Below are 25,033 nucleotides of genomic sequence, written 5' to 3' on the forward strand. Positions count from 1 at the left end.
ATATGGACTCACTCAATTCTGAGGAATAAATTATGGAATCACCCTGTAAATTTTCATCCCCAAAACTAACACCTGCATCAAATCAGATTAGTTAGCTCGTTAGTCTGCATCTAAAAAGGAGTGATCACACCTTGGAGACCTGTTGCACCAAGTGGACTGACATGAATCATGGCTCCAACACGAGAGATGTCAATTGAAAGAAAGGAGAGGATTATCAAACTCTTAAAAGAGGGTAAATCATCATGCAATGTTGCAAAAGATGTTGTTTGTTCACAGTCAGCTGTGTCTAAACTCTGGACCAAATACAAACATGGAAGGTTGTTAAAGGCAAACATACTGGTAGACCAAGGAAGACATCAAAGCATCAAGACAGAAAACTTGAAGCAATATGTCTCAAAAGTCAAAAATGCACAACAAAACAAATGAGGAACGAAGGGGAGGAAACTGGAGTCAACGTCTGTGACCGAACTGTAAGAAACCACCTAAAGGAAATGGGATTTACATACAGAAAAGCTAAACAAAAGGCATCATTAACACCTAAACAGAAAAAAACAAGGTTACAATGGGCTAAGGAAAAGCAATCGTGGACTGTGGATGACTGGATGAAAGTCATATTCAGTGATGAATCTCGAATCTGCATTGGGCAAGGTGATGATGCTGGAACTTTTGTTTGGTGCCGTTCCAATGAGATTTATAAAGATGACTGCCTGAAGAGAACATGTAAATTTCCACAGTCATTGATGATATGGGGCTGCATGTCAGGTAAAGGCACTGGGGAGATGGCTGTCATTACATCATCAATAAATGCACAAGTATACGTTAATATTTTGGACACTTTTCTTATCCCATCAATTGGAAGGATGTTTGGGGATGATGAAATCATTTTTCAAAATGATAATGCATCTTGCCATAGAGCAAAAACTGTGAAAACATTCCTTGCAAAAAGACACATAGGGTCAATGTCATGGCTTGCAAATAGTCCGGATCCAATCCAATTGGATCCAATTGAAAATCTTTGGTGGAAGTTGAAGAAAATTTTCCATGACAAGGCTCCAACCTGCAAAGCTGATCTGGCAACAGCAATCAGAGAAAGTTGGAGCCAGATTGATGAAGAGTACTGTTTGTCACTCATTAAGTCCATGCCTCAGAGACTGCAAGCTGTTATAAAAGCCAGAGGTGGTGCAACAAAATATTAGTGATGTGTTGGAGCGTTCTTTTGTTTTTCATGATTCCATATTTTTTTCCCTCTGCTTGGTCTAAAAAAGTAACCATTACTGACTGCCACAATTTTTTTTCCTGATTTCTTATAGTGTTTCTTAAAGCCAGGAAGTTGCCATTTGAAATGACTTTAGTTTTGTGTCATGTCTGTGATCTGCTTTTTTTCTACAAAATTAAACAACTGAATAACCATCCTCCGAGGCCGGTGATTCCATAATTTTTGCCAGGGATTGTATACATAAACTCATCATGGGTACAAATGTCATGATTATTTTGGGCTTTTAATGATATCTTTGAACTGTTCTTATGTCAGGGTGGAATGATTGTACAACATAAATCATTGATGACTTGGGTGCACAAGTCTGAATTTTGGATCTTGGTAATTCACACAGGGTCAAAATTATACACAGGCTCAAATGCATACATTCACTTAAATCTTTTAAGTGGTGCTGAAGGTTCTACAACATCTTTTAAAGTGACAAAGCCCAGGCCTGTTAACTCCTCCAACCGGTAGTTTGTCTTTGCCAGCATAAAAATGATGTGTCTGACAGCACTCAATGGACTGACCAATACTCAATAAAGATCTAAGAAGGAGAATTGTAGATTTACACAAGTTGGGAAGGTGTCTTTGAGCCATTTCTAAACAACTGCAGATTGTAAGATCAAGTCAGTAGGACATGTCACCACTTGGCGAAGGTCTAGAAGACCCAAACAGCTATTGTCAGATGAGAGAAAATTGGGTAGTATGTTCAGGAACATACTCGGGAACCTCCGAGGCTCAAGCCTGCCATGAAATGGAAGCTGCTGGGAAACTGGCATCACCGTCCAAAGTGACGCGAATTTTACATCACCATGGACTGAGAGGGTACTGACCAAGAAAGAACCCCTTGCTCCAAAATAAACATCTTTAAGCTAGACTGAAATTTGCAGATGCTCACATGAACAAGCCAAATGCGTTCTGGAGAAAAGGTTTATGGGCCGATGAGGCAAAGATTGAGCTATTTGTCCACAATGACAAGAGGTATATTGCGAGGAGGCTTTCAAACCTAAGAACACTTTACCAGCTGTGGTGGTAGCACCATGCTCTGTGGCTGTTTTGCTGCACAGTGGTACTAGTGCATTGCACAAAGTGGATAGAATAATGTAGGGGAAAGACTAACTCCAAATTCTTCAATATCACCTTAAATCAACACTGTTGAAACCTGGCCACAATTGGGTGTTTGCAACAAGACAATGATGCCAAACACACATCAAAACTGGTTGTGGTTGGATAAAGCAGGGTAACATTAAGTTTCTAGAATGGTCTTCACAAATGCCACAACCTCAACCCTATTGAAAATTTGTGGACCACTCTTAAAAGACAGTGTACCGGGAAAACCAATTTTTATGATCTACCAATCCTGCCAAGAAGAGGGAATGGACTGCATTTATATATTGCTTTTTCATCTAAATCAGAACCTCAAAGCACTTTACAGTAATGTGTGGCATTCACACACACACACACACACACACACACACACACACACACACACACACACACACACACACACACACACACACACACACACACACACCACACACACACACACACACACACACACACACACACACACACACACACACACACGTCAGGGTGCTACCATGCAAGATGCTCACTACATATATTGGGAGCAACTTGGGGAATAAGGACTTTGCCCAAGGCCCTTAGTGACTTTCCAGCCAGATGGGGGTTTGAACAGAGGATCCTCCGATGTTCAAGCCAATTGTTTAACCACTAGACCATCACCTCCCCAACAGAAATCTGGTCAAATATCCAGCCAGAAATATGCCAGAAGCTTGTTATGGTGACCAAAAGCATCTGGTTGAGGTGCAACTTGCTAAGGCACATTTAAACAAATATTGGGGGGGGGGGGGGGGGGGGGGGGGGGAGCTAAGTATATGTATATATTTGAGCCTGTATGTATAATTTTGACTCTGTGTGGATTAGAGTATAGCCAAAATAAATTCAAACTTGTGTGGCCTGTTTTCTCTCTCTCTCTAGTCATTAAACCTCTGGGGTCGACGCCGTCGTATACATACGTACGTTATCGCCATAATATCTACCAGAAATAAATCCTGTTTGGTCTGGGTGAATAATTTGAGTGATTATCTTGTTGACCCGTTAAGCTAAAATCGCAGTTAATATACGTACATCTCCGTTCAATAGCGATATTGGTCTATAAGACTGACATTCAGTGGGATTTTAACCATCTTTGTGTATAGCAATTATAGCTGCTTCCTTCCAAGATGGTGCCATCGTCTTAAATTCTAGAGCATATTTATAGGCTTTTAGCAGCAGGGGGGTTAAAAGATCCTTAAAGGTCTTATAGAATTCGTTCACATATCCATCTGGGCCTGGGCTTTTCCCATTTTTAAGTGAGGAGATGACTTGTTTAATTTCAACTTCTTTTATGGATTCATCCAATTCCTTAGCTGACGAGGCTGGCAATTCTGTAAGTTCTATGTGCTCTAAATAGTTAGCTAATTCCACATCATCAGAACAGGTGTCTGTATTTTTATATAATGATTTATAAAATTCAGCAAAAGATTCTTCTATGTCTACAGGTTTAGTGACGAAATCTGTCTGTAATCTTATTTTGTGGACTGCATTGGAGGATTGTTGTTTTCTAAGTCTGAATGCAAGTAATTTGCTTGCCCTATTCCCATCTTCATAGTATCATTGATTTGTGAATCTTAAATTGCCTTCAATTTTATTGGATAATAAACTATTAAGTTCTCTGCGAGTGGCATTTAACTCTTTTGTAATATTAATTGTGACGGATTGTTTATGTTTCTGTTCTAATTTTTTTAGTTTATCCTCAAGTTCACGCTGTTTGGCCTCTTTCTTTTTTCCTTGCAGTTGTGTATGAAATAATTTGTCCATGGATATAAGCCTTAGCACAGTCCCATAAAATTAACGGATTTGCTTCTGGGGTGACATTAGTTTGTAGATACATTTTGAATTCTTCTATAATAAAAGGAAGAAAATCTTTATCATTAAGTAGAGATGTACTGAGTCTCCATTGTTTAGTTGTATTTTTATGGCCAATATCCCATAGTACTGTGATGGGTGCATGATCCGAAAGGGTGATAGGTAAGATTTGAATTTTTTTTATCCTATGTAATTCTGACTTTGGGGTGAAAAAATAATCTATCCTGGAATAGGTCGCATGTCTGTTAGAATAAAAGGAGAAGTCGCGGTCTCTCAGAAACTTGCTTCTCCAAATACCCACCAAGCCTGTTTCTAGAATGTGGTTTTTGAGGGCTTTACTCATTCTAGATAAAGCGGTCTTGGAGGGATGTTGACGGTCCAGTAGCTGTGACATGACAATTAAAATCACCTCCCATTAACAATATACCTGTACTAAACTGTAATATTATATTAATCGTCCTCATTAGGTGCATATACATTCACTAGTGTAACTTCTACACCATCAATTATTCCATTCACCAGAACATACATACCTCCCCTCTGTATCTTTATGTATAGAAGTGATCATGAAATTAATATGTTTATGTATAAGTATAGCAACTCCCTTCTTTCTGCCTGAGCGGTGTGAAGAGTAGTATATTTTATCCGCCCAAGATTTTAATTTTTCATGTTCAACATCAGACATGTGAGTCTCTTGTAGGAAGGCTATATTGCAGTTAAGTTGTTTTAGTTGACGTAAAATTTTCTTTTTCTTGATTGGGCTGTTCAGGCCCTTTACATTATAGTTTATAACTATTAATCCATCCATTCCCATCTATCTAGGTTGAAATTATATTATATGTAGACAAATTTAGTAAGGATATGAGCGCAGGGTGGGAGGCGGAGATGAACACGCACCAGTTATTTGTGGGTCTTGAGCTGCAGGGCCAAACCAAACAATCCATCCATATATGGTGAGTTGCATCTATAGTTGAAACATTTTTCATTCTATTTATGGTAAAAAAGATGTAAGACAGTGTTGTTCTCATGCTTAACACAAGTTCCCTAAAGAACAAAGGGAACAAAGTAACAAAACACATAGTAAAAAAACACACAAGAAAAAATACAACAGATAATTTGGGGAACAAACATTTAACGTGTGGGAAACTCGTCCCTAAGCTACTAAATAGCAGCAAAAGTGCGCAGCACAGATTAGAATTAACTGCGCTCTAAGTGCGCAAACAGGGAGGGAGAGAGAAAAAAGAAAACAAAGAGAGTGACTGGTGCTCCCGCGGAGTCAGCACTTGTATTAATCAAACAGCTGTTGTATATCGGTATAATTTTATTATTTAAATCAACAAACACTCTCTATATAATCAGTCTTTAGTTATCACCAACATTCACTTTGTCCTGGTATATTAGGCCAGCGTATGTTACACATCTCTTACCCCGTTCCCGGTCCTTCTGGCTCTGCGCTCGTCATTTGAAGAATACGATTGGCATAGTCCATGGCTTTCCGTGCGTCCACAAATTCCTTGCTCTGGTCTCCGTATGTAACCCTGAGTCTGGTCGGGTATAGTAGTCCGTAGCGGATCTCCTTTCGGCCTCGCAGCATTTTTCGGACTTCAGTAAACGCTGCTCTGGCTTTGGCCACAGTAGCGATGTAATCGGGAAAAATGGCAACACGTTGTTGATTGTACATCAATGGTGCGCGGTCTCGGGCTTTCCGCAGAATCATAGCAACGTCCTCATCATAGTGTAGTTTGGCAATTATCACCCGAGGTTTCTCCCGGTCCTTTGCATTGCCCAGAGTAAGCGCTCTGTGAGAGCGGTCCACTTTCACGTCCCGGTCTAATTGTAAGATTTCCCTGATGACTTTAGCGACTGCTGTGGGGGAGCTGGAGTCAGGCCCCTCTGCTATGCCCGCTATCCTGATGTTACATCAGCTTATTCGGGCCTCCATGTCCTCACATTTGTCTTTCAGAGTGGTTACCTGGGTCTTAAGGTGGTCCACAGTGGCATGTAGAGCGGTGGTTTCATCTGACCAAGTAGATAGTCCACTCTGCAGATCTTTCACATCCGTCTTTATTGTCCCAATTTCCTCACGCATTGTTTTAGTGCTATTAGCGATTTCAGCTCTGAGGCCTTGTAGTTCAGACTTAAGCGCCTCGAAGTCACTTGTTAGCGTGGCCTTAAGTTCGTCCCTCAGTATTTTGGAAATGTCTCCTCTCAGGGAGGATAATACCTCTTCCTTCAAGTCTTCGGTGGTCATCATTTCGCTATCCACGCTCTCAGCCGGGCTGTGTGGGACTTGATCTTGGTCCGTGCCGGCTAGCCTCGTGTTTCTTTTAGCTCGCGAGCTATTAGCCTTGCCGGTATAGCTAAATTTTTGGAGTTTCTGAGCCATTCAGACCGGTCGTATGGGCGTAGTTTGTTCTGTAGCGAAATTACGCTGTGTTATGGCAGTGTTGCGGGGTTGGTCTCAATGAAATTAGCTGTATTATGGCATAAAATTGGATTGCTCAGCGGGAGCTCCAGAAATCGCGTCCTACTCCATACTCGCTCACTAGCGCCCCCATAAATAACTTTTGAATGATATGAGATAGAAATTTACTTTTATTGCTTAAAAGTTAACTCCGCGGACCTTCGAGCCAGCCATCAGCCATCTTTGTACTTCTCATAGAAGCTGTGTGATGACGTGCGCAATGCGAGTGTCCAATCAGAATTGGTTCACCGTCACATGGTTTTCCAAAATCCAATCGTAGGGCAGATTTACCTCACGTGAAAAGCCAAAGATCATTTTCAGGAGTGATATGTTACTAGTTGGCCCATTTGAATAGCTCCAATGAGTACATACTATTTGTACATACTCAGTGTGCCCTGTGCCATTAGACACAGCGATCAGTGAAAGCAGGAGCACACGGAGAGCCTCTGATGACAATCTCACGTGCTCAAACAAAGAGTGTGTAACTATCAGGATTGCTCCACTAGTTTGCATGTGAATGTTACTGGATAACTCTGTTGCTTTCTCTGCGTAAAGCACTGTTTACCATATCAATGGACAACAAAACGCATAGACCATTTTGTATATATTGTTCAAAATGTGCATTTGTGTTTATTGTTTGAACCTTTTTGTTGTACAGACTTTCACACAAGACATCAAATTACCTTTATATAGTGTCAAAAGAGTTGTTTATTATAGTTTGCTGTGTGTTTTGAATAAATGTGTGTGGAAAATTATTTTTCGCTTTATTTTTTCGTAGCATATTTTTGATTGTAAACCTTTATTACACTTATAAAACACAACAAAAACATATATATTCTGAAAGCACAGGTTGTCCTGAAAAAAAGAGACATAAAACTTGATTGTGGGGTGCAGGGAGAGCTGTTAACAGCAACAATAAAGCATTTATGCCAGGCGAGTGAACTGTCCAAAAAATGCCATCGGACCCCAGAGGGTTAATGATGCATTATGTTGTAAAATCATTAAACCTTGGCAAAAAAACAGTTCAAAAGAAAACATTAAAAGCCCCAAATTACCATGACACTCATGCTAGACCTGTTCAAAATGTCAAATGTTACAAATTCTTTTGGCACACGTTGTTCTTGTTCCACTAATAAAATAAAAAGATCTGTGCCAAATCAAGTCGTCTTGTAAAACGTTAAACCTACTGTAGTGACTACAATGGTGACATCCTTGGATTTGAAACTGAATCTCTGTCCAGGATGTAGTTTATGGACACAACATGTAGACTTACCAAAGATTTCACCACTGTAAATGTGAGATGTATCAACCGGTGCATCTTCTCCTGAAACCTCAATGATGAGATCGGGAGAAAACAGGGTTGTATCCCTCTTCATCCTCAAATTGAAATGCCTGGAAAAAAAAACAAAGTTGAAAATGTGCAATTAACACCAGGATTGTCCATGCATAGTAATAATTTTCTATTTCATGTTCCTCAAAGTATGAAAAAGAATTGATCGACAATAACAAAGATTGAAAAACAACATGAACAAAGACAACAAACGAGTTAAAAAGGTATCTTTCAGTTAACATCTTATAGACTGCACTGTGTTGCAAAACCAATTTACTGAGAACTGAAGAGTATCATAGTCACTCATGACATTTTGTTGGCCTTTTTACAGACAGACATTCATGCTAGACTCTCAATGAATTAAAAGCTTCAAAAATAAGTAGTGACATACAGTGGTAATACACTGATGTTGCATGCAACCCAAAATAGTAGCTTCATTTAATTGAAATGCCAGACTTGTGGGACTGAAAGGAGCCTTCACAGAAACAACTGCTCTGCATACACAATGACTCGTGTTGTTGCTTGTATTGTCAGAGCAGATCACAGCTCTGACGTACCAAGGCATCTTATTTCTCTCTCACACACACACACACATACATACATATATACATACATATATACACACACACATATAGATATAGATAGATAGATATAGATATAGATAGATAGATATAGATATATATAGATAGATATAGATATATAGATAGATATAGATATATATAGATAGATATAGATATATAGATAGATATATAGATAGATATAGATATATAGATAGATATAGATATATAGATAGATAGATAGATATAGATAGATATAGATATATAGATATATAGAGATAGAGATATAGATAGAGATAGAGATAGAGATAGAGATAGAGATATATATATATATATATATATATATATGTGTGTACAACCCCTGGCAAAAATTATGGAATCACTGGCATCGGAGGATGTTCATTCAGTTGTTTAATATTGTAGAAAAAAAGCAGATCACAGACATGACACAAAACTTAAGTCATTTCAAATGGCAACTTTCTGGCTTTAAGAAACACTATAAGAAATCAGGAAAAAAAAAAATTGTGGCAGTCAGTAACGGTTACTTTTTTAGACCTTTTTTACCTGACATGCAGCCCCCATATCATCAATGACTGTGGAAATTTACATGTTCTCTTCACGCAGTCATCTTTATAAATCTCATTGGAACGGCACCAAACAAACGTTCCAGCATCATCACCTTGCCCAATGCAGATTCAAGATTCATCACTGAATATGACTTTTATCCAGTCATCCACAGTCCACAACTGCTTTTCCTTATCAAATCAAATCAATTTAGCGCCAAATCACAACAAACAGCAGCCCCCAAGGCGCTTCACATTGCAAGGCAAAGCCATACAATAATTACGGAAAAACCCCAACGGTCAAAACCACCCCCTGTGAGCAAGCACTTGGCGACATTGGGAAGGAAAAACTCCCTTTTAACAGGAAGAAACCTCCAGCAGAACCAGGCTCAGGGAGGGGCAGTCTTCTGCTGGGACTGGTTGGGGCTGAGGGAGAGAACCAGGAAAAAGACATGCTGTGGAGGGGAGCAGAGATCAATCACTAATGATTAAATGCAGAGTGGTGCAGACAGAGCAAAAAGAGAAAGAAACACTCAGTGCATCATGGGAACCCCACAGCAGTCTAAGTCTATAGCAGCATAACTAAGGGATGGTTCAGGGTCACCTGATCCAGCCCTAACTATAAGCTTTAGCAAAAAGGAAAGTTTTAAGCCTAATCTTAAAAGTAGAGAGGGTGTCTGTCTCCCTGATCTGAATTGGGAGCTGGTTCCACAGGAGAGGAGCCTGAAAGCTGAAGGCTCTGCCTCCCATTCTACTCTTACAAACCCTAGGAACTACAAGTAAGCCTGCAGTCTGAGAGCGAAGCGCTCTATTGGGGTGATATGGTACTATAAGATAAGATGGGACCTGATTATTCAAAACCTTATAAGTAAGAAGAAGAATTTTAAATTCTATTCTAGAATTAACAGGAAGCCAATGAAGAGAGGCCAATATGGGTGAGATATGCTCCCTCATTCTAGTCCCTGTTAGTACTCTAGCTGCAGCATTTTGAATTAACTGAAGGCTTTTCAGGGAACTTTTAGGACAACCTGATAATAATGAATTACAATAGTCCAGCCTAGAGGAAATAAATGCATGAATTAGTTTTTCAGCATCACTCTGAGACAAGACCTTTCTAATTTTAGAGATATTACATAAATGCAAAAAAAGCAGTCCTACATATTTGTTTAATATGCGCATTGAATGATTTCTCACAGTATTACTAGAGATCAGGTAATGCCATCCAGAGTAAGGATCTGGTTAGACACCATGTTTCTAAGATTTGTGGGGGCCAAGTACAATAACTTCAGTTTTATCTGAGTTTAAAAGCAGGAAATTAGAGGTCATCCATGTCTTTAAGACAATCCTGCAGTTTAGCTAATTGGTGTGTGTCCTCTGGCTTCATGGATAGAGAAAGCTGGGTATCATCTGCGTAACAATGAAAATTTAAGCAATGCCGTCTAATAATACTGCCTAAGGGAAGCATGTATAAAGTGAATAAAATTGGTCCTAGCACAGAACCTTGTGGAACTCCATAATTAACCTTAGTCTGTGAAGAAGATTCCCCATTTACATGAACAAATTGCAATCTATTAGATAAATATTATTCAAACCACCGCAGCGCAGTGCCTTTAATGCCTATGGCATGCTCTAATCTCTATAATAAAATTTTATGGTCAACGGTATCAAAAGCAGCACTGAGGTCTAACAGAACAAGCACAGAGATGAGTCCACTGTCTGAGACCATAAGAAGATCATTTGTAACCTTCACTAATGCTGTTTCTGTACTATGATGGATTCTAAAACCTGACTGAAACTCTTCAAATAGACCATTCCTCTGCAGATGATCAGTTAACTGTTTTACAACTACCCTTTCAAGAATTTTTGAGAGAAAAGGAAGGTTGGAGATTGGCCTATAATTAGCTAAGATAGCTGGGTCAAGTGATGGCTTTTTAAGTAATGGTTTATTTACTGCCACCTTAAAAGCCTGTGGTACATAGCCAACTAATAAAGATAGACTGATCATATTTAAGATCGAAGCATTAAATAATGGTAGGGCTTCCTTGAGCAGCCTGGTAGGAATGGGGTCTAATAGAAACTAGACTAATGAAAATAACTCAGACAGAACAATCGGAGAGAAAGAGTTTAACCAAATACCGGCATCACTGAAAGCAGCCAAAGATAACGATACATCTTTGGGATGGTTATGAGTAATTTTTTCTCTATTAGTTAAAATTTTATTAGCAAAAAAAGTCATGAAGTCATTACTAGTTAAAGTTAAAGGAATACTCGGCTCAATAGAGCTCTGACTCTTTGTCAGCCTGGCTACAGTGCTGAAAAGAAACCTGGGGTTGTTCTTATTTTCTTCAATTAGTGATGAGTAGTAAGATGTCCTAGCTTTACGGAGGGCTTTTTTATACAGCAACAGACTCTTTTTCCAAGTGAAGATCTTCTAAATTAGTGAGACGCCATTTCCTCTCCAACGTACGGGTTATCTGCTTTAAGCTGCGAGTTTGAGAGTTATACCACGGAGTCAGACACTTCTGATTTAAAGCTCTCTTTTTCAAAGGAGCTACATCATCCAAAGTTGTCTTCAATGAGGATGTAAAACTATTGACGAGATACTCTATCTCACAGAGTTTAGGTAGCTACTCTGCATTGTGTTGGTATATGGCATTAGAGAACATAAAGAAGGAATCATATCCTTAAAGCTAGTTACAGCGCTTTCTGAAAGACTTCTAGTGTAATGAAACTTATTCCCCACTGCTGGGTAGTCCATCAGAGTAAATGTAAATGTTATTAAGAAATGATCAGATAGAAGGGAGTTTTCAGGGAATACTGTTAAGTCTTCAATTTCCATACCATAAGTCAGAACAAGATCTAAGATATGATTAAAGTGGTGGGTGGACTCATTTACTTTTTGAGCAAAGCCAATTGAGTCTAATAATAGATTAAATGCAGTGTTGAGGCTGTCATTCTCAGCATCTGTGTTGATATTAAAATCGCCCACTATAATTATCTTATCTGAGCTAAGCACTAAGTCAGACAAAAGGTCTGAAAATTCACAGAGAAACTCACAGTAACGACCAGGTGGACGATAGATAATAAATAAAACTGGTTTTTGGGACTTCCAATTTGGATGGACAAGACTAAGAGTCAAGCTTTCAAATGAATTAAAGCTCTGTCTGGGTTTTTGATTAATTAATAAGCTGGAATGGAAGATTGCTGCTAATCCTCCGCCTCGGCCCGTGCTATGAGCATTCTGGCAGTTAGTGTGACTCGGGGGTGTTGACTCATTTAAACTAACATATTCATCCTGCTGTAACCAGGTTTCTGTAAGGCAGAATAAATCAATATGTTGATCAATTCTATAATTTACTAACAGGGACTTAGAAGAGACAGACCTAATGTTTAATAGACCACATTTAACTGGTTTAGTCTGTGGTGCAGTTGAAGGTGCTATATTATTTTTTCTTTTTGAATTGTTATGCTTAAATAGATTTTTGCTGGTTATTGGTTATTAGCCCATTGTAACCTTGTTTTTTTCTGTTTAGGTGTTAATGATGGCTTTCGTTTAGCTTTTCTGTATGTAAATCCCATTTCCTTTAGGCGGTTTCTTACAGTTCGGTCACAGACGTTGACTCCAGTTTCCTCCCATTCGTTCCTCATTTGTTTTGTTGTGCATTTTCGATTTTTGAGACATACTGCTTTAAGTTTTCTGTCTTAATGCTTTGATGTCTTCCTTGGTCTACCAGTATGTTTGCCTTTAACAACCTTCACATGTTTGAATTTGGTCCAGAGTTTAGACACAGCTGACTGTGAACAACCAACATCTTTTGCAACATTGCGTGATGATTTACCCTCTTAAGAGCTTGATAATCCTCTCCTTTGTTTCAATTGACATCTCTCGTGTTGGAGCCATGATTCATGTCAGTCCACTTGGTGCAACAGCTCTCCAAGGTGTGATCACTCCTTTTTAGATGCAGACTAACAAGCAGATCTGATTTGATGCAGGTGTTAGTTTTGGGGATGAAAATTTACAGGGTGATTCCATAATTTATTCCTCAGAATTGAGTGAGTCCATATTTTTTTCCCCTCTGCTTGGTCTAAAAAGTAACCGTTACTGACTGCCACAATTATTTTTCCTGATTTCTTATGGTGTTTCTTAAAGCCAGAAAGTTGCCATTTGAAATGACTTTAGTTTTGTGTCATGTCTGTGATCTGCTTTTTTTCTACAAAATTAAACAACTGAATGAACATCCTCCGAGGCCGGTGATTCCATAATTATTGCCAGGGGTTGTATACATATATACACACACATACAAGGTCTGTTAGAAAAGTATCGGACCTTTTTATTTTTTTCAAAAACCTGATGGATTTGAATCACGTGTGCTTGCATGAGCCAACCTTGAACCTTTGTGCGCATGCGTGAATTTTTTCACGCCTGTCGATTGCGTCATTTGCTTGTAAGCAGCCTTTGTGTGAGGATGGGTGTAGTCTCTCGTCGTTGAAACGTGTTTTATTTGTGGTGTATTCAATTGAATATAGGTTTAAGAGGACTTGCAAATCATTGTATTCTGTTTTTATTTACATTTTACACAACGTCCCAACTTCATTGGAATTGGGGTTGTATTTTATAAACACTAATCTAGACATGAATCTAAACCTGGCACTGTTTTGTGCATTTGGGTACTTTGAGTTGGATGACATTTTGACCTATATTTTGACCCTGAAATTGACACTGAGGGACACGCCCGATCTCTTCAGCCCCATTATGAAAAATGTCAAGTATAACATAAACAAAAATTGGAGGGGTTTTCTTTATTTTCATGCAATACCTTGTGGAAGTTTACATACCCATTCCTTCAGAGATCCATTCAGTGTCCATTCTGTATACTTCAGTACATTTATATACATAGTGTGTCAAGTTGATGTATTCCACAAAATACTGTCAATCACAGACCAAAAGTAAATGAAAATTTCACAAACATCTTAGTCTTATGAACACTGAGTGTATGATTTTTACTCCTTGTCAACAGGCCAATTCAAACAGTGGTCAGAAATTCTGGCTAGGTCATTATGAGAAATACTGTCACTTCTGGTTGGAGATGATTTCAAGAATGGAGCGCTTACACACAATGTACGAGGTCTGTGAGAAAAGTATCCGACCTTTTTATTTTATGCAAAAAATATATGGATTTGATTCATATGTTTTTATGTCAGCCAAGCTTGAACCTTCGTGCGCATGCGTGAGTTTTTTCACGCCTGTCGGTTGCGTCATTCACCTGTGGGCAGGCTTTGAGTGAGCACTGGTCCACCCCTCTCATCGTTTTTTCATTGCGAGGAAATGGCGGAATGATTTGGGCATTGTTCCATCAGAATTTTTTCAGAAACTGTTAGAGACAGGCAGCTGGAAACCATTCGGAAAATTCACATGGCTTTCGGTGAAAATTTTATGGGCTTCACAGAGATTACAGAGTGTTACTACCGCTTTAAGGATGGCCCACAATGGCGCACGGCGCGCCGCGCTCTGAGCCGCGATCGACAGGCAGAAACCACCATTTAATTTCTAAACGGATGGCTGTGTCGATCCGGGACCATCGTGTGCAATTTCTCTGGTTATCACAAGAGCTGGATATCAGCCATTTTCCGTCAGATTTCACTTTTAACAAGAGATTTTGTCATGGAAAGCTGCGCGGAGGCTTCGCGCGTCACGACGGAGCCGCTGATGGAGCGAGACAAACAACACCTCCGTTTTGGAGTGTCAGAGGACAAGTTGGGACAAGCCCAGCTCTCCACAATTTCTCTTATACTCACTCGACTGGTAAGCCACTGAAAGCCGAGATAGGCATCCAACTTTTTTTAAAAAGTCGTGTGCAAGATTTGAAAGAGTAGCTAATTAATTGTCTGTAATATGTTTTCAAAGTTAAAAATGAAATATTTTAAAAGTATGAAAATTTAAAATTCATACCCTAAATGTATGTATCACTGGGGATACAGAGTGTAAAATTAAAAATAAGGATCATATTTTGATAAAAATCATGGAAGTGTGTTATTATAGCCTTGATACATTAGAAAATAGCAATTAATTAATTTTCAAAAAAATGTATATGTCATTGACCATTTAAGGGTTAAAGAAACCATGGTAGTAATATGAAGTAATATTAATTCCATGAAGAAATTAAAAACTTGAAATGGTAAATAAGTTTATGAAACTCTGGAATACTTACATTTCTCACATGTAGAAATCATTAAGGAAATCGGAATTAGGACTCTGTTCTTCCCTTGTTTTAAGGAAAGTAAAAACTTGAAATGGTTGTTGAGGCTCCAGTTTCTTTGTGCAAGCTGCTCACAGCATGTGAGCAGGGCCTTGAGTATACTCTATGCTTCAGATTAGAAACACAGACTTCTTCCTGGAAATTGCCATCACAACATAGACTGCCCAAAAATCTTAGTTAGCAGCCAAATGGCAAAAAGTAATCAGAAAACTAAACTGTAGTGTAAACATTGATTAGAATCTGGGCTTGTTTAGAAATGTTAAAATTGCAAGGTGGCACCACAGCTGAATGACATACATATTGGCTCTGTATGCAGATTTTCTGCACTCTATATACACAGAATTTACCAGATATCTTGAAGTAGCCAAATATTCCATCCCAGTTTGCTCAACTATGAAAAAGAAATCCCCTCCAATTTTTTTATATGTTGTAGTTGACATATAGGGCTACATTTTTCATAATGGGGCTGAAGAAGTTGGGCATGTCCCTCAGTGTCAATTTCAGAGTCAAAATATAGGTCAAAAGGTCATCCAACTAAAAAGTACAAAAGTACCCAAATGCACAAAACAATGCCAGGTTTAGATTCCTTGGGTTCTCCCCATTACAGAAATGTCTTTTTTTTCTTTTTTTTAATCGGACTAGTGGTTGCTAAATTACAGTAATTTGAAATTTGGCGGCCGCACCCTTTTTCGCAAAAAAGTTAAAAAATGAAATTGCGATATCTCAAAAACTACTGGTCCAATCAAGTTAAAATGTGAAATTCTGGCTTTTTAGGCTATGAGTTACCCATTTACCAAATTTCATAAAAGTTGGAGGGGGTGAGGTTTAAAAATGCCATTTTTTGGGGTGATATGAGATGGACTTACCCCTCTGCTGTAATCCACCAATGAGGCCTGTATGGTAGAGTGGCCAGACAGAAGCCACTCCTTAGTAAGAGGCACGTGGCTGCCTACCTGGAGCTTGCCAAAAGGCACCTGAAAGACTTTCAGACCATGAGAAACAAAATTCTCTAGTCTGATGAGACAAAGATTGAACTCTTTGGCATGAATGCCAGGCATCATGTTTGGAGGAAACCAGGCACCACCCCTACAGTGAGGCATGGTTGTGGCAGTGTTGTGGGGATGTTTTTCCATCGGCATGAACTGAGAGACCAATCAGGATTGAGGGAAAGATAAATGCAGCAATGTACAGAGACATCCTGGATGAAAACCTGTTCCAGAGCGCTCTTGACCTCAGACTGCGGCGACAGCTCAACATTCAGCGAGACAATGACCCTAAGCTCACAGCCAAGATATCAAAGGAGTGCCTTCACGACAACTCTGTGAATGTCCTTGAGTGGCCCAGCCAGAGACCAGACGTGAATCTAGTTGAACATCTTTGGAGAGATCTGAAAGTGGCTGTGCACTGACACTCCCCATCCAACCTGATGGATCTTTAGTTTTTCAGCATTAGTGAAGGTTACAAATGATCTTATGGCCTCAGACAGTGGACTCATCTCTGTGCTCGTCCTGTTAGACCTCAGTGCAGGTTTTGATACTGTTGACCAAAATTTTATTACAGAGATTAGAGCATGCCATAGGTATTAAAGGCACTGCAGTGGTTTGAATCATATTTATCTAATAGATTACAATTTGTTCATGTAAATGGGGAGTCTTCTTCACGGACTAAGGTTAATTATGGAGTTCCACAAGGTTCTGTGCTAGGACCGATTTTATTCACTTTATACATGCTTCCCTTAGGCAGTATTATTAGAAAGCATTGCTTAAATTTTCATTGTTACGCAGATGATACCCAGCTTTATCTATCCATGAAGCCAGAGGACACACACCAATTAGTTAAACTGCAGGAATGTCTTTCAGACATAAAGACATGGATGACCTCTAATTTCCTGCTTTTAAATTCAGATAAAACTGAAGTTATTGTACTTGGCCCCACAAATCTTAGAAACATGATGTCTAACCAGATCCTTACTCTGGATGGCATTACCCTGACCTCCAGTAATACTGTGAGAAATCTTGGAGTCATTTTTGATCAGGACATGTCCTTCAATGCGCATATTAAGCAAATATGTAGGACTGCTTTTTTGCATTTGCGAAATATCTCTAAAATTAGAAAGGTCTTGTCTCAGAGTGATGCTGAAAAGCTAATTCATGCATTTATTTCTTCTAGACTAGACTATTGTAATTCATTATTATCAGGTTGTCCTAAAAGTTCCCTGAAAAGCCTTCAGTTAATTCAAAATGCTGCAGCTAGAGTACTGACAGGGACTAGAAGGAGAGAGCATATTTCACCCATATTGGCTTCTCTTCATTGGCTCCCTGTTAATTCCAGAATAGAATTTAAAATTCTTCTTCTTACTTATAACACTTCAACACAGAGCCCTACAGGTGCCCACAACTGCAGAGTGAAGGGCTAAAGAACAACAACTTGTATGGAAAGCTCTCACAGTATGTGGGTACCCATAATGGTCCCTGGACAAAGTGCAGAAGTCCCAGAAAACAAAGACACGAGATAGACAGGAGACGGAGACAAGAAGAAGAGGAGTGTCTCTCCCTTATTTAGCAGGAGTAGGGGAAAAACTACAGAGGCTCTTCAGACAGCACAAAATCCCAGTTTACTTTAAACCGGTTAACACCTTGAGACAGAAATTAGTTCACCCTAAGGACAGGATCCCTAGTTACAAACAGAGCAATGTAGTGTATTCTATCAGATGTCAGGAAAACTGTAATGAACACTACATAGGTGAGACTAAGCAACCTTTACACAAAAGACTATACCAGGAGCGCAGAGAGGGCGCAAATGGACCTCAGTCTGCAGTTCATCTCCACCTTAAAGACACTAACCGCACATATGAGGACAAGGAAGTTAAAATCTTAGCCAGAGAGAAGAAATGGTTTGAGAGAGGGGTCAAAGAGGCATTCTATGTGAAACAGTTGAAACCCAGCCTTAACCGGAGAGGGGGTCTGAGACACGCTTTGTCCCGTTTACAATGGGGTACTCAGGTCAAAGCAGTTTCAGTCTTTTGTTCATGGTAATGAGTCATTCACGTCATCAGGAGAGTCGTCAAGGGAGCCATCAGGAGAGGCTTCCGTCCCATCATTAGGAGGGACAGCTGCCCTGTCATTAGGAGGGTGCTTACTAGAGCACAATAGGTGCTAATTAGAGCTATTGTTTAGTCACCAGCCTATAGCAGTCGGCCTCTCGGTAGGAGGGGTCTAGTTAGGTTTGAAACTCCAGCTTTGTGGCTTCTGTTTATTCTTCTCTACAAGAGTCAAGACAGAAGTCAGACTACCAGAGCAAGAATTTTAGCTGAGGAAGCTTCTGCGATTTGAAGCGAAACGTCCTTGCATCAAACAACCCAGTCCAGTCAAAGAGTCAAGCTTCTCTACTTACTTATAAGGTTTTGAATAATCAGGTCCCATCTTATCTTAGGGACCTCATAGTACCATATCACCCCAATAGAGAGCTTCGCTCTCAGACTGCAGGCTTACTTGTAGTTCCTAGGGTTTGTAAGAGTAGAATGGGAGGCAGAGCCTTTAGCTTTCAGGCTCCTCTCCTGTGGAACCAGCTCCCAATTCGGATTAGGGAGACAGACACCCTCTCTACTTTTAAGATTAAGCTTAAAACTTTCCTTTTTGAAAAAGCTTATAGCTAGGGCTGGATGGCCGTTATGTGTCACGGCGCACTGTTGTTCCAGTAGGTGCTTGGGTGGTGCCCATCATTGGACAGCGGGAGGATCTCTGCGCGCTGCGCCCTCGTCATTCTCTTCATTCGGGCTCTGGTGGTGTGTCCCCGAGTAACCTTAGGCCGCTGGACCAGGTAGCTCATGCAGCTAACACGACGGCGGCTGCTACGAGGTGCGCGCTCGTGAATGCAAGGTCCATAGGAAATAAAACCTTCATTCTTCGAGACTTCTTTACATCATGATCGCTGGATGTACTGTTTTTAACTGAGACGTGGATCAACGTTGGTGAGTCCACTGCTTTCTCAGAGTTATTACCTCCTGACTGTACTTTTATTAACACACCAAGAGCCTCTGGTCATGGCGGAGGAATAGCTACTGTTCTACGGGTTGGCATTCAGCACAAAGTTGTTACGGAGTGGTCTTTTGCCTCATTTGAACTGAGCTGTTTCGAGCTAAGAGCGCGACAGACTAATCCAGTGTTGTGCGCTGTCATTTACAGACCACCGAGACACAACATGGATTTCATCAAGCATTTTTATGATTTGATGGTTTCTATCTGTACACGTTATGACAGGATTTTAATTGTCGGAGATTTTAATGTGCATGTATGCTGTCAGTCCGTGCTGATGGCCAGAGACTTTTTAGACTTATGTGAAGTTTTTAATCTAACACGTCACTGGCTCAACGCAGATACACGGACACACATTGGACCTGGTGTTGTCGCATGGCTTTTCGGTTGGCCATGTTATTGTTGAGGATGCTATGTTCTCTGACCATTGCCCTGTCATGTTTGACGTGTTTTTAACTTTTGGAGAGCAGCTGCCAGCTGTGCGTCATAGCCGTGCTATTAAGGCTACCACAGCGGCTGATTTTAGCTCTCTCTTTACCGCTGCAGCGTGTAGTCTTTTAAACCCGTGTCCATCTATAAACATGAACACGGAGCACCTGATGAACTCTTTTGTTTCCACCTGCTCTGATGTGCTGGACAGCATAGCACCTCTTAAAGTCATGTGCCCAAAGTCCAGGCAGGAGTCCTGGCTAAATGACACTACGCGTGCAGCTCGGCGTGAGTGTCGGAGGGCGGAGCGGAGGTGGAAAAAGAACCACCTGGAGGTTTTTTACCAGGTTCTTAAAGATAGCTGGAGGAACTATCAATGTGTGGTTAAAGCAGAGAAAATAAAATATTTAGCTGACTTAATCGCCAACAGTGTTAACAAACCCCGTGTTCTTTTTAAAACTGTGAACTCTATTTTTAATCCTAATCCTTCCACTGCATTGGAAACAACCAATGAAACCTGTGAGAGATTTCTCTCCTTTTTAATGATAAGGTTGCTGTGATAAGGACCAATATTTCACCCTCTTCACCTTGTGGCCCAGGGGCTAACGCATGTACGGCAGCATTTAGCCAGTTTGACCCTGTGCCACTTGCTGTTCTTACTGGGATTGTAAGTAAACTCAAAGCCTCTACTAGTCCTACAGACCCAGTTCCTCCTCGCTTTTTTAAAGAGGTTTGGGGCACCACTGGCACCTTTGTGAGTGAGGTAATAAACAGTAGTCTGGTCTCTGGCACTGTCCCCACTTTTTGTAAAAATGCTGTTGTTGAGCCTCTGATTAAAAAGCCTGGCCTTGATCCTGTGACTTTAGCAAATTATTGGCCCATTTCTAAGCTTCCTTTGGTTTCCAAGATCTTGGAGAAATGCGTGCTTGCTCAATTTCAGCCGTTTTTAGATGCACATGGCATTTTAGACCCATTTCAGTCGGGTTACAAAACGTTTCACAGTACAGAGTCTGCACTTCTTAAGGTTTTTAATGATCTGTTTTTAATAGCTGATGCGGGAAGCTCTGTTATTTTAGTGCTTTTAGACCTGACTGCTGCTTTTGACACAGTGGACCATGCAACTCTCTTATCTCACTTGGAAACCTGTGTGGGTGTCAGGGGGATTGCTTTGAAGTGGTTTGAGTCTTACTTGAGTGGGAGGTCCTTCTCTGTGAGGCTGGGGGACTCCTGCTCCTCTTCTGCTCCCCTGCAGTGCGGTGTCCCCCAGGGTTCTAGCTTAGGCCCAATTCTTTTTGCTCTGTATCTCCTCCCACTCGGTGAGATATTTAGAAAACATGGCATGTCATACCATTTTTATGCTGATGACTACCAAATTTACATGCCGATTGTCAAGAATAACCACTGCCCCCTGACACCCCTTCTCGACTGTCTCGGTGATGTCAAGGCTTGGTTAGCACAGAATTATTTAAAACTTAACGAGGGAAAAACTGAGATAATTCTGTTTGGCAATTCCCGCTTTGACTTGGGACCTCTCCAAAGTTTTGTGCGTCCCAAAGTCACCAGCTTTGGTGTCACCATAGACAGCGATCTTAAATTTAATAAACAGGTTAACTTCTTCTTTGTCTTTCGGCTGTTCCCGTTAGGGGTCGCAACAGCAGATCAATCGTTTCCATCTCACCCTGTCCTCTGTATCTTCCTCTGTCACACGAACCACCTGCATGTCCTCTCTCAGCACATCCATGAACCTCCTCTTTGGTCTCCCTCTTCTCCTCCTGCCTGGTGGCTCCATCCTCAGCATCCTTCTCCCTATATACCCTGGGTCCCTCTGCACATGTCCAAACCATCTCAATCTCGCAAACAGATTAACGCGGTTTTAAAATTGAGGTTTTTTTTTAGCTTCGTCTTTTATCAAAAGTGAAACCTTTTATCCCTTTTAAATTGTTTGAACAAGTCATGCACGCTTTTATTTCTCCTCGTTTAGACTACTGCAATGCACTTTATTTGGGGATTAGCCATAACGCACTTTCTCAACTGCAGTTAGTCCAGAATTCAGTGGCTCGACTTTTAACAGGGGCCAGAAAGCGTGAGCATATTACCCCAATTTTGGCTTCTCTGCACTGGCTCCCTGTATGTTTCAGAATTGATTTTAAGATACTTTTGTTTGTTTTTAAAGCTCTGAAAGGACTGGCCCCACAATATATCATCAACTGCCTCCAGGTCTACACTCCAGCACGAGCTCTGAGGTCCGAGGGCCAGTCCCAGCTAATGGTGCCTAGGACGAGACTTAAAACTCAAGGGGACAGAGCCCTCTCCGTGGTCGGTCCCAGACTCTGGAACGCTCTGCCCCTACATGTCCGATCTGCTCCCACTGTGGAGTGTTTTAAGTCCCGTCTTAAGGCCCATTTTTATTCCTTGGCTTTTAACACCACGTGAGTTGTACGGTCCTTGTGTCTTATTTTATTTTTATTTTATTGAAATTTATTTTTTTTAATCATGGTTTTATCTATTTATGTATTATTTTATCTTATCTACGAGGTCTATTAGAAAAGTATCCGACCTTATTTAAAAAAAAACAAAAAAAACATATGGATTTGAATCACGTGTGCTTGCGTGAGCCAACCTTGAACCTTCATGCGCATGCGTGATTTTTTTCACGCCTGTTGGTTGCGTCATTCGCCTGTGAGCACGCATTGAGTGAGGAGTGGTCCACCCCCTCGGCGGATTTTCATTGTCAGGGAAATGGCTGAGAGACTGCTGCTTTGCTTGATCAAATTTTTTTTTAGAAACTGTGAGGCACATCCATGTCAACACCATTTGAGAAATTCAGGTGGTTTTTGGTGAAAATTTTATGGGCTTCAAAGACATTAAGGGATGTTACTGTCGCTTTAAGGATGGCCCACAGCAGCTGTGGGGCGCGCCGCGCTCCAGCTGCCATCGACAGGCTGAACGACCATTTCATTTCTAAACGGATCGCTCTGTGGATCCGTGACCATCGTGTGCACTTTCTCTGGTTATCACAAGAGCTGGACATCACCCATTTTCCTGCAGATTTCACTTTTAACAAGAGATTTTGTCGTGGAAAGCCGAGCGGACGCTTCGCGCGTCACGATGGATTCCTCCGCACGTCTGTCTCAATTTGCCGAAAAAGTGCTGATGTCCACGTCTTTTCACAATTCCTGTGCTAGTCCAGACGACGTCCCGGATAAAACAGCATCCAGTTTGGAAATGAACGGCACATTTCACTGTTACGAGGAGTTTTTGTCATGGAAAGGAGCGGACGCTTCGCGCGTCATGACGACAAGCGAGACAAAGAACACCTCCGTTTCAGAGTGCCAGAAGGACAAGCTGGGACATGCCTTTCAGTGCTTACCAGTCGAGTGAGTATCAGAGAAATTGTGGAGAGGTGGACATGTCCCAGCTTGTCCTTCTGGCACTCCGAAACGGAGGTGTTCTTTGTCTCGCTTGCCGTGGTGACGCGCGAAGCGTCCGCTCCTTTCCATGACAAAAACTCCTCGTAACAGTGGAATGTGCAGTTCATTTCCAAACTGGACGCTATGTTTTATCCGGGACGTCGCCTGGACTAGCACAGGAATTGTGAGAAGACGTGGACATCAGCACTTTTTCGGCAAACTGAGACAGACGTGCGGAGGAATTCCGTCACGGCGGTGCCACGACCTGCAAAGCAACGCCGTGATGAAGCATCACAGAACATGTTCTGGCATGTCCAGGCACATCCACAATTTCTTGGATAATCACTCGACTGAAAAGCCACCGACAGCTGTCTGAACGCCATCTCAAAACCGTCCTGTGAGACCAAAATGGAGATGGTTTTGTGTCGGTCCAGCAGCGAATCCATCGTGACGCGCGAAGCGTCCGCTTGGCTTTCCACGACAAAGTCTCTTGTTAAAAGTGAAATCTGCAGAAAAATGGGCGATGTCCAGCTCTTGTGATAACCAGAGAAAGTGCACACGATGGTCACGGATACACAGAGCGATCCGTTTAGAAATGAAATGGTCGTTCAGCCTGTCGATGGCAGCTGGAGCGCGGCGCACCTCACAGCTGCTGTGGGCCATCCTTAAAGCGACAGTAACATCCTTTAATGTCTTTGAAGCCCATAAATTTTCACCAAAAACCACCTGAATTTCTCGAATGTTGTCCACATGGATGTGCCTCACAGTTTCTAAAAAAAAAAATTTGATCAAGCAAAGCAGCAGTCTCTCAGCCATTTCCCTGACAATGAAAATCCGCCGAGGGGGTGGACCACTCCTCACTCAAAGCCTGCTCACAGGCGAATGACGCAACCGACAGGCGTGAAAAAAAAAAATCACGCATGCGCATGAAGGTTCAAGGTTGGCTCACACAAGCACACGTGATTCAAATCCATATGTTTTTTGTTTTTTTTTTTTAAATAAGGTCGGATACTTTTCTAATAGACCTCGTATTTTATTGTTATTGCTATTTTCTGTGTCTATGCTTTTGTTGTGCAGCACTTTGGAGACTCGGGTCTGTTTAAATGTGCTTTATAAATAAAGTGGATTGGATTGGATCAGGTGACCCTGAACCATCCCTTAATTATGCTGCTATGGACTTAGACTGCTGGGGGGTTTCCCATGATGCACCCAGTGTTTCTTTTTATTCACCTCTTTTTGCTCTGTATGCACCACTCTGCATTTAATCATTGGTGATCGATCTCTGCTCTCTTCCACAGCATGTCTTTTTCCTGATTCTCTCCCCTCAGCCCTAACCAGTCCCAGCAGAAGACTGCCCTTCCCTGAGCCTGGTTCTGCTGGAGGTTTCTTCCTGTTAAAAGGGAGTTTTCCTTCCCACTGCTGCCAAGTGCTTGCCCATAGGGGGTCGTTTTGACCGTTGGGGTTTTTCTGTAATTATTGTATGGCTTTTGCCTTACAATATAAAGCGCCTTGGGGCGACTGTTGTGATTTGGCGCTATATAAATAAAATTGATTTGATCTTGATTTGATCTTAAGACGTTCTGCAAAAAAGGAATGGGAAAAACTGCCAAAAGATAGGTGCACCAAGCTTGTGGCATCATATTCAAGAAGACTTGAGGCCGTAATTGCTGCCAAAGCTAAATCCAAGTATTGAGCAAAGAGTGTGAATACTTATGTACTTCTGATTTCTTAGTTTTTTTATTTTTAATAAATTTGCAAAAATAAAAAAACAATACTTTTTTCATTTAGTCATTATGGGGT

At 40.9% G+C, this 25,033-nt stretch overlaps 1 protein-coding gene across 1 annotated transcript in view; it reads right to left on the minus strand.

The window, feature by feature from the left end:
- The window catches only part of adam10a (ADAM metallopeptidase domain 10a), a 126,399-nt gene that overhangs the window by 44,083 nt on the left and 57,283 nt on the right, over positions 1-25,033 (minus strand). Inside the window, exon 3 of the mRNA XM_034190072.1 lies at positions 7,927-8,045. Coding sequence (XP_034045963.1) covers positions 7,927-8,045 — 119 coding nt within the window. The remainder of the gene's footprint in view (positions 1-7,926; positions 8,046-25,033) is intronic.

Source organism: Thalassophryne amazonica, chromosome 2 (genome assembly GCF_902500255.1).
Source record: "Thalassophryne amazonica chromosome 2, fThaAma1.1, whole genome shotgun sequence".
NCBI lineage: Eukaryota > Metazoa > Chordata > Actinopteri > Batrachoidiformes > Batrachoididae > Thalassophryne > Thalassophryne amazonica.